The sequence below is a fragment of the Cyphomyrmex costatus genome, unplaced genomic scaffold (genome assembly GCF_001594065.2).
Source record: "Cyphomyrmex costatus isolate MS0001 unplaced genomic scaffold, Ccosl1.0 scaffold1114, whole genome shotgun sequence".
In the NCBI taxonomy this organism is placed as follows: Eukaryota; Metazoa; Arthropoda; class Insecta; order Hymenoptera; family Formicidae; genus Cyphomyrmex; species Cyphomyrmex costatus.
In genome coordinates, this window is record NW_017275080.1 from 6,023 (window position 1) to 17,530 (window position 11,508).

An 11,508-nucleotide genomic window follows, 5' to 3' on the forward strand; every position below is an offset into this window, starting at 1 on the left:
ATAATTAAAACGTGTTATCACAATGAATGCTCGATGACAACTGACACAGACTACAAAACGACAAAGTTAAACTTTGTTTATGATGGGATAATATGCATAATGGAGACCTTCTGTGTCCGTTTGTAAATTCAAACTGTTATTTTGTCTTTTTATATTGATCATCTCCGAAATTATACGTTTTCTGTAGCACGGTTCTTCGTCTAATATCTCAACATCATCCCAACAAAATTCATGGTCATGTTGCAACCTGTGGTCAGTGATAACAGAACGTGTAGACGTGTTATGTCGAATGTGATTCCTATGTTCTGCGATTCTAGTTTTAAGTTGTCTACTCGTCTGTCCAACGTAAGACGCATCACAATCTCCGCAAGAGATTTTATATACAACATTGTATTAAATTTGTTTGTATGAAACGGTATAAATGGTACCGTAAGCCAGGAAGTGGGTACTTCACTGTTAACTGTTTCAGTAGAGTTTTTGTGAGAAAGATGTTTTATTTTGATTAATTGTTTAATACGTTGTTTTATATTTTCAAAAATGAACGGTAAGGGATAGTCATTATCCAAAAGGATATTAATGACAAAAGTTATGTTCTTGGTGTGAAACCTATAGTCAGATAATATATAAGCTCTGTCAACCAGTGAGAATATGACACCTTTTTTCTGGGAAATAGGATGGATCGAGTAAAAATTACATAACACTACACAATCAAACTTGTATTAACAGATTTGCACAATTGAAAGAAACGTCTCTTAAAAAAATATTACAGATAGAACTTAACGATACACACAGAGAAAATTATCGTCTTCGAGTTTTGTTGTTCCATACGGTGAGCAATCTTTCCAGCTATTTACCTATCAAGATTAGTGATGAGTTTTTAAATACTCAGGAGAAAGAATGTAAATCATTTTTTATTAGAGAAAAGAAGAGATTCGATTTCAAACTTGAATGGCTCACTCTCAAAAAAGAAAAAAAGACATTAGATAATATCACACCTATCCAATATAATCCTCACATACACAACAATCCACCTAAGAATTGTATTCAAAATAAAGACATTATTAATTCTGAAAGTTCAATTCGAAATGAAGTACCAAATCCAGATCCAATTTTTATCTCACCTAAATCATTCAACGCTAGTTCTTTTTCGTTATCCACCATCAGAAAGAATTGGTTTTTAAATGTAACTAAAATAGACATTCCTCAAAATTTTCAATGTTTTTTACAATTAGGTGAAGGATTTGCACTTCCTTACAAAAATAAGAACAACATAATTTCTGAATGTATCAAAAGTGTGAAAAATAGCACTTTGGGAATGCCAATTACTAAAAGAATCGCGTTCACAAATCATACCATCCCTATATTGAATAAAATCATCTCTTCGTCGATTTTCACATCTCCTATTGACACATCTCCTATGTTCTTTTTTGAGTCATTAACAAATTGATACTCTGAAATTACAAGCAATTATTTTTTATTGTACGGTCTAGTATAAATTTCAAATTAAATCTCAATAACCAACTTTTATATTTTGTGCACTAATTGTAAGAATAACATATTGCAGTTATTTTCTAGAAAACTGTAATATACAAATTGTAATCTGTTTTACTTATATGTATGTATGTTCAATTTGAATTTGCACCTTGAATAATCTATCAGTTCCTTTTCGTGGTACATATTCAACATAGAAAATATTCGTTATATGTACGTTCACTTTGAACTGGCAGATTTAGTAATATATCAGTTACTTTTCGTGGTAATATATTATATATTATAGATAATATCATTTAAAGTATTAAAGGTTTAAATTATTAGGTTACATTATTAGATAATCATTTTAATTTAGAATGGTACAAATTTTTGGGGTCAATTTTCAAAGGATGATATTCATTGGGTTTTTTATTTTGTGATTAGGTAATCGTTTTAATTTTGAAAGGTTCAATTTTTGTAGTTTTCATTTATTTTTCGTGCTACATAACATAGAAAATAACATAATGTATGTTCACTTTGAACTGGCACATTTAGTAATATATCAGTTACTTTTCGTGGTCATTATATATTATATTAGATAATATCATTTAAAGTATTAAAGGTTTAAATTATTATGTTACATTATTAGATAATCATTTTAATTTAGAAAAGTTCAAATTTTTGGAAATAATTTTCAAAGGTTGAAATTTATTGGGTTTTCTATTTTGTGGTTAGGTAATCGTTTTAATTTAGGAAGGATCAAATTTTTGCGGTTAGTTTTCAAAGGTATAAATTTGTTGGGTTTTTTAATTTTTGTATTATACGAAATTAGACATTTGGTCTAAATATCTCAGAAACTATAACAGACCGCCATCTAGTTGTTAAGGCAAGGTTACTCAGAATCGTGACCTTGACAACACATGTCAAGATCAAGGTCATCGGAGCTGGGTCCCCTAAAGTACATAATTACCCTATTAATCGGTTTATAAGCAATAGAATTTTCTGAATTATTCATAATGTTTTTGAATTTTTCCGAGACATCTTTGTGATATGGAACTGTAAAGTGTAATTATTTATTTCTTTAATACCACCATTAGTTATATTATTTTTATTATTATTATAATGTTTTATGCTATTAATTCTATTTTTGATAGAAGAAAATAGAAATTCTAAAGGATATGCATTATTAAGTAATGTTTTGATTAATTCTATAATGTTTTTAGTATGAAATTTAGGATGTGATAATAAAATTATTCGATCAATCAAGGAAATTATGACACCCTTTTTATGACATTGGATGATTTGAAAAAAAGTTGATATACCTTCCAGAATTAGTCGGTTCTTTATAAATGTCAAAGGGAAGTCTATCGTTTTCAACACCAACACTCACATGTAAAAAATTGATCCAATCATCAATGCTACACTCCAGTGTAAATTTAATTCTGTTATTATAAGAGTTAAAAGTGTTAAAAACTCGTTCAATATCCTTCTTAGGAATTGCTAATAATATATCATCGACATATCTTTGGTATATCGGAATGTCTACATCTATGGTTGATAAAATCTCAGTTTCTAAATCCTCCATTACAAGACCAGCCAATATCGGAGATAATGGAGAGCCCATAGGCATGCCGAAAATTTGTTTATAAAATTTATTATTAAATTTAAAATAAGTAGAATTAATAATAAGATTCAGAGCTTTTTCGAATTCTTCCAACGAAATTGAAGTATGTCTTGTGATGGTATTCCATCTTTTATCAGTACTTTGCATTATTAAATCAGTTGGAATGTTCGTGTACATAGCTACAACATCAAATGAAACTAAATCATAATTAGAATCGAGCTTTTTGCCATTTAATTTTTCAACTAATACGAAACTATTTTTAGTGTAACCTTTTGTATTTGTGATACTTTTTTCAATAATTTCTTTTAAAAAATTAGAGAAAGGATACATAGGACTATTCATACAACTCACAATCATTCTAAGAGGAAAACCTGTCTTATGTATTTTTGTGAGACCATAAGCTCTCGGCAACACACCATCTGTGACTAATAGTTTTCTATATGTGAGTTGATCTATAAAACCTCTTTCTTTGAAACTTATTAGAATTTCCTTGTACAGTTAGTCGTTCGTTTTAATGGGTCTCTATTAATTAAAATATAAGAATTGTATTACTTGCTGTTAATTGTTACTATAATATTGCGATTAATTATACAGTCTGGTAACTATGGTTCGTCCAAAAATTTTATAATTCTGACGAAAGTTTATCACGATGACACAAGCTAACGTACTTTGGTTGCAAACGATAGGTAATTGTGAAGAATGAAACAAGAAGAATAAAATCGCATTGTTATTAATGTAAGCGAATAATTGACTAATTTAAGTTCTCTTTGTTCATTTTATATAATTTCAAATTTATACTGAAGATGGTCACTTTATTGACCGAAACGTTTATATGAATTTTAAGTCGTTAATATGAATAAATTATTTACGTTATAATAATTTATCACGAATAAGAACCTGTGTGTGGGATTATGCTTATTTTATGAAATTATTGTTTTAATAATTGATAAATTAAGTTTTTGATAGGTGCGGCGTATATGCCGGGTTTACCCTAATCCAAAGATGTCTTCCGACTAACTATCACTATCTTCCAACTGACTGTAGGAATCGTCGGAATAATCACTATCATTGTAGTCATTGACGGTAGAATGATTTAAGTTGTAGAAATGAAGATACTAGAAAAGACACAAAATAGTCAATTTAAGGGGTTATAGTATACACTTGCAGCACGAAAAATGACAACATTATCACGATTTTTTTTCGACAGCAAAACAAAAATTTATTTAAAAACTATTAATGGTATCTCATTTAGTACATGTTTTGAAGTACATGCCAAATTCTTTCGTTATAAAGTATTTTAAAATGGCGGAACTGCAGCTGTTGCACTAGAGTGCCTAGTTTTCAGTAACTCTTGCGGTGGACAAGATAACTCGAGAACGGATCATCTGAAATCAAAATGTAAAAAGATTTCGTATATTGTATTTAGTATATTGTATTATCTATAGTTAATGAACGAAGGATTTGTCAAAATTTCAATTATTAAAAAAATAGCGACGGTTTAAACAAAAAGTTCATTTTTCAAGGTATTCAATTTTCGTGTTTTTTGCTGTAAAAAAAAAGTTTTTGATTAAACTGTTACGTCCGCCTTTTGAATACGATGCACGGACGACGAGCGAGAGGCCGGTTTCGCCAACACTATTTGGGCGATATGATACGATGGGTTTGGCAGGGGCGCAAATATCCCGCTCCTGCAACCATAGTCATTTGGATCGTAGAACTTGGATTCGCGAGAGCTGAGGCCATGTGCAGCCTTTGTTCTAACAAAAAAAACGAATCGCTAATACCGGGGAGAGGCGTAACCGGAAGGAGTGAGGGGCGGCTTTTTGTTTTACCGAAAGCCGCTGCAGCCCCGCTCTGTAGACGGCTGGGATTTATCTCAAAACCGACAGCGGCCCTTTCCGGAAAGGCCCCCGCGCGCCTCGAACTCCATTTTGAGATTCGAGTCTGACCCACGAACTAACACAGTATGGCGTCCCCAGGAGAAACGTGGGGCGGCTTTTTAATGCGGAAAGCCGCTGCAGCCTGATCCCATAGGCGGCCGGAGTTTGTCTCAAAACTCACAGCGGCATCCCAGGGAGGCCCCCGAAGTAACATGTTTTCACAAAGTTATGGCTCTCCGAAGATCCAAGCCTTGAAAACAAGTATTGACACCACAGACGATCACAAACACTTAGCCACTTCACAGATTATAAAAGAGAAGAGAAAAGAAAAAAAAATAACAAAAAAAGAATTTACAGCATAAGAACTGAGATTTTAATATGGCACTTACACTATTAGATATATTTATGTAATATATGTATATGTATAGAGATATATATGTACAAATATGAATTCCGCGAAAAGAAGAAGGGAACAAAAAAAAAACTATTCACAAAAGAAAGAAAAAGAATGATGAATATCGAATTTAGAGTTACAATTCGCTACTATGCTCCCGAAACACAAACTTCGATTATAATTATTGTATCTACGAAATGCGCAAAAGAAAGTGCTAGCTCTAAAGCGAAGTGGTCGATAAACGAAGTGTGAATAAGTTTCTCGGAAACGAAGTGCGTTGCGCTCTTAGCGGACACGGTTTATATACAAATCAGGGGGTGATCCCCGCGAGGACAAGGGGGATTGTCCTTTCCGGAAGTTACATCATGAATTTCTGTTTCCAGAATTGTCTGGAAAATTCTCGGAACTTCTGTTTATGTCAAGTGGTGATGCTGAGCGGTAAGGGGAATTGACCCTTCAATGTGTAACTTATTTATGATTTTACTCTAGATCTTTCTATTAGTTAGTTCAATTGATTTTCATTTATTTGGAATTAATGAAAGAGATCACACATCGATGGGCGCAACCCCCACAAGATACGACATCGCGCTACAATTTCTGCATTCGATTTATAATTTGCTGAAATGGCAATTCACCGAAACGATGGCCTGAGTTTTTATGGACGCAGTTGTGCCTAATGTATCGGCTCTCTGTGTGGGTTCGATATGCCTCGTCGCTTTTATTCCTTATTTATTTAAAAGGATTTTATTTATTTAAATTAAGATACTTAAGAGTGAAGTAATTGGTGGTTGTAGCTACTATTATATTTATCATTTTGATGTTGTTTTTATAGCAAGTTTAATTACTGGTTTTGGATAAACAATACTTATCTTGTATATTTTAGCATTGGTGCTTTATTTTGCACTAGTATATAGTTTTTATGTTTATCCAAATTATGCCATCTGATTACGTGCTGTTTTATTTGTTTTTACTTTTAATTCGCTCAAGTATCTTAGTTAGTGCGCGCGCGCGCATGAAGGATCGCTACAGCTGGTAATCACGCGATAAGAGCGTGATTACTTCCTCGGAGCGGGACGCTAGACGGTTGTTATGACAACCGCCTCGCGTTGCCGCAAGTGACGTTCGCCGCCTGTACATATTTTTCGGCGAACGTTACAAAACTGAAAATCCTTCGTTCATTAACTAGCTATTATCATAATAAATAAGTGGTTCAAAATTCGCATTGATCGGATTGATAGTTTTTTAATAATCGTGTCCAACGCAAAGGCATTTTCAAAAAATCACAATTTCGAGATAATCGCGTTAGTTTAAACTTAGTTTCTTTCATGTTTGAAATTAATTTATTTAAACTTACATCGAGTTGTCGATTCCGGGACCATATTGTACCCCTTCTGCATCCTCCGCAGCCTCCAGAACATCGATTTGTGCTGTCTTCGAGCCATTCTTCCGTTCTTTTGGCTTTTATTATACCGAGCGGCAGATGCACGACACAACAGCAACGTCGCGCTATAAATAGTTATATCTTCGAAACTAATGCTCCGATCGTTGCGAAATTTGGTGAGAGTTTTCTAGAGACTATGTACTTATAGAATATGCAATAAAAAAAATGTTTTTTTCCGACCAACACGAGTACATATAACCCCTTAATATCGACATACAGTATCTATGACGCAATAATAAGTTTGTTTGCCTTGCTTACACAGCTTATACTTTTACACTTAAAATGAGATAAATATATTATATATCACGGAATGGAAGTAACTCGTTACTTATAACGAAATTGGTTACAAGTTATTTTTTTAGTAACTTTGCTGGTAACAGCGTTTGTTTTTTTTTTGGTAACTGTAACGTAGTTACATTTTTTGGATAACGGTAACGAATTTTACAGTTACTTTTATCGTTACTTTGCATACGATTGGACACGTTATTCTGTCATACCATAACAATTACATATTATTAATTCCGACAGCTATAAATGTGGTTGTACATTGAATGTTTTTATTTAATACAGGCGTACAAGCATTTAGTTTAACTTAATCTAAACATCGTACACATTTGTTCTAATTGTGCAGTGTAACTTTACTCTGTACATTTCTGTGTACATGTTTGTCGAGTAATTGCAAAACACACATCTTTTTGCAAAATTTCTGTTATACATTTTAATTATAGCGTTATAATTTTCTTTCTATCAAAATATTTGATTTACAGATAAAAGTATAGATTAAGTAAAAATATAGCTGTAATATAGATTATGTGTATTTCTTAATTTATCTTTTAATTTTTAACTTATTTTGTATTTCAGATAGTTCTATACAATCCTATATAATATTCTAGTATTCTAAAAAGTATTAAAAAATTCCTGAAATATCTTAACATAGTTGTCAACTGCCCCGCTAAACATGAAACCTTCAGGAAACGTTACATTTTCACTGTAATATAGTAAGTTTGTAACATTTTGTATGTATAGGTTCATAAATGGTTGCGTAAACGATTAAAAATAACGTTTTATTTGTGTCATTCCGTGGAACATGCCAGAAACGTCGCATTTTCGCTTTAAACGTGACTAAACGTGACCATTCGGAACGTCACATAAGAAACATTTCGTGACATGGAAGTAACGTTTTGTATAAAACATTTTCTTTGCAACTTTGAAAACATTGCTTCAACGTTATATATATAATGTTTTTAAAATATTCATTTCGCCACGTGTCATCAATATTTCCTTTGAAACGTTAACTTTTATCCCATCGCAACAACATAATATATGCTACAATTCTGAAACGTTAATTCCCCAACGTTACTTAAATATTTAATATTTTACTCCTTACAGAAAAATACTATTAAGAATCAATAGTTACTATTGGTTAGGTTAGGTTACCAGTAGTTACTACTGAGACTCCAGTAGTTACTATTGATGATTCAATAGTTATTATTATGACTCCAATAGTTTGAATAATATTGGATCCAATAGTAACTATTCGCCTAATACATTTCTGCACTTGCGGAAATGATACATACACTAATACATACATACACTATCATATAAACACATAAACCATCCGTTTTTAATATTTCCATTGAACAGATATATCACAATTATACAGACTTTAACATACAGATTCGTGGGTCATCGAAGTATAGCAGTTCCCGTACCATGTCAAGGTTAAGCATGCAAGGCGTGGTACAACTTCGGATGGGTGACCGTTTGGGATGCATCATGAAAAAAATTAATTCTCGAATTTAGGAAAATTTATATCGAGGAAAATTTTTTTTTCACGATTTTATTCTAAAATTGATGCTAATTAATAATACTTATTTTAACAATCTAACAGTAACTAGGGAAGTTTTAGAAATGTAGCTAAAACGTTGCAAATGTGACGTATCTATGTAAAGTAAAACAGGCAAGTTTTAGAAATATCGCGAGAACGTTGCAGATGTGACGTCGCATACGTAAGGTAATCGACTCAGGACATTTCTGGTTGCTAGGACGTTATCAAAACGTAAATGAGACAAAACGCGAAATGTCACATAGTAAGAATCTAACGTTTCAAAACCGTTGTTGCAACCTAATTTTGTTTAGCGGGGCTGTAGCGATCCTGAAGTGATCTTTGAGTTAAGAAATATATACAATAGCATTATTTCAGAAATTATTTTGCAATTCTATCTTCTATGTGATATATCGGACATATGTATATCTCAGTTTGTTGCGTATATTTTACTGGTTTGAGAATTTCGAAATTGTGTTTAAAAAAAAATCCAAAAAAAATTAAACTATACATAGTGTCAGTGTTATACATGCTGTATATGTATATATCGCTTTTATTAACGTTTGAACAAAAAATACTGCAAAAGTACATTTTCAGATAAAGTAACGGAAAAGTAACGAAAAGTTACCTTTCGAGTAACGGTAACTGTAATGAGTTACTTTCAAAATGCGATAATTAGTAACGGTAGTTACCGTTAACGATCGCTGATGGTAAGTTGCATATACGATACTCTTCCTCCCTTTTTTGTATTTAGAGTACATGGATTTCTAAGGACAATGCCGTTAGCTTGGTGTATAACGTAGTGGAGGGTGGCGAGGTCTCGTAGATCTCCGTACGATTTGAGGTGACTGTACTCGATGTGGCGGAGACGTTTGTGAAGGTGGAGTTGCGGGTAATGTCCAATAACGCTCCTCTGGAGTGGACGGAATCGGTGGTGAAGGTGGTCCTCGTGGTGACGGTGGTACCTGCAAATTAGCTTTATTGTGGAATGTTTGTGATATCGTTATCATAAAAATGAACTTTACGAGGCTTATCCTTCTCTTTTGGCCTCGTGCCATTAGACTGGTCCTCAGCTTTTTTCTCACTAAAGGCGCGGATATGATCTACGTGCCTCTTGAAGCATCTGCCCTCATAAACTATTTTGTATAATGTAGATTGCCCAATCGCGAGACAATCCTACCTTTGACCCATTTATCCAGACGTAACTTGAGAAATCGTTATATGCTTGCTTTCTATTGTACTGAACTTGATGTAAGTACTTGTGAAGAACAGGAAGTGCATAAATCATAATTTTATGATTTATTGATGCCACTAATTTATTGTATTCAAATATATTGCTTATTTTAGTGACGTTGTTTTAAAAATTATGTTATTTATTTATTAAATTATATGATTAAGCAAGAAAAAGAAAGGCAAAAAAAAAACACAGATAATTCTATACATACAGTTCTAAATATTGATTTTGTTGTATCTTCATTGCTCGAAGGCATCCATATCAGGACATTGGACCCACTTGCCGTTGCAATGATAGGAATATGGGGATGACCTACGCAGTGATGTCTCCACATCTATACATTAAATGAATAAAAGTTATTTTGTGCAACACATACTACGAAGAAGAAACATTTGTTTATCAAATGCACAAAATGAAAACACTTTACGAATTTGTAATCTTCTATCAACCACTGTGCCGCAATTCTTTTCTTCTTGTCATAAATGAATATATCACCAAGATGGGATGCAGATATAATAAATTCACTTTTAGGTCCGAGAAAATTGATTCCAAGTATAACTGCAATCACAACACATAACTAAGACAACTTAATATCTACTATTAATAAATCATATTATAATTATTTAAAGCGTCGCTTTTTCAATTACATAGACGAAAGAAATATGAAAAATGTACATAAAAAAATCTTTAAACAATGATCTAAGAATAAAAATTAATTAACAAATAAACCATTCAATAATGTTACTGTATGCTACTTCTCGTTCGAAATATACTTAAAATAAAGAGCACTAAAAATAAAAAAAATTAAAATACCGGGAATATAATATTAATATAATTACGTCTAGTATATCTCTCGGCTACCTCAGCAGGTACACCAGGTACAGAACTAAATTGATTGCTTTCAAATAATGTATGATTCAAATTTCCTTCACATGACCACATTGATTTATCAAATAATAATGTTTTGGAAAAATCACGCAATGTGAGAATCTCTGTCCCATCGTGATTATACATGGCGATTGTTGCATAGGCGTCACAATAATCCATCTAATACATTTAAATTACATATGTAATTAAAACTCATCAATCGTCGCAAGGAAAACTACATACACGGTACATAAATTCACACAATTATAATTAACACTAACATCCTGTTACAATGACTCGATATGGCATTTTCACTTCCTATGATTTTAAATCTTACGAGATATCTTACGAGTCTACGGATATCATCATTCAATTAAAACTCATGTAAAAAACATAAACCCTGTAGTATTTCTTTAAATATTGATAAACTTTTCAGCAATAGGTTTGAATCAAACTAATACATACCTTGTCATACTTGGTGGTCCACAATTGATAAAGTGGTTTCGAAATATTTCGCTGATCATACACCCTTACGCAGGGAAAATGACCGCTGACACAAACTTCATTACTATTAGAAGGATTACAATGTATACTTGTTAACGTACTATTTCGAAATTTCTTTATATCGAGCAATCTATGGATATGAACATAAATGTATTTAATATTATAATGGATATTAGTATATATAACATGTGTATTAAAGAACAAAAATAAACACTTTTATCATGTAAACTCAAAATTTATTAGTATAACTAATACAAACATGAATCCTA

The 11,508-nt window shown here is 32.2% G+C and overlaps 1 protein-coding gene across 1 annotated transcript in view; it reads right to left on the reverse strand.

Moving 5' to 3' along the window:
• Positions 1 to 9,416: 9,416 nt before the first annotated feature.
• LOC108776397 (DDB1- and CUL4-associated factor 8-like) overlaps positions 9,417 to 11,508 on the reverse strand; it is a gene marked incomplete at its 5' end in the record, with an annotated part of 6,546 nt that continues 4,454 nt past the window's right edge. Inside the window, 5 exons of the mRNA XM_018543001.1 lie at positions 9,417 to 9,599; positions 10,080 to 10,202; positions 10,296 to 10,426; positions 10,708 to 10,915; positions 11,201 to 11,369. Coding sequence (XP_018398503.1) covers positions 9,417 to 9,599; positions 10,080 to 10,202; positions 10,296 to 10,426; positions 10,708 to 10,915; positions 11,201 to 11,369 — 814 coding nt within the window. The remainder of the gene's footprint in view (positions 9,600 to 10,079; positions 10,203 to 10,295; positions 10,427 to 10,707; positions 10,916 to 11,200; positions 11,370 to 11,508) is intronic.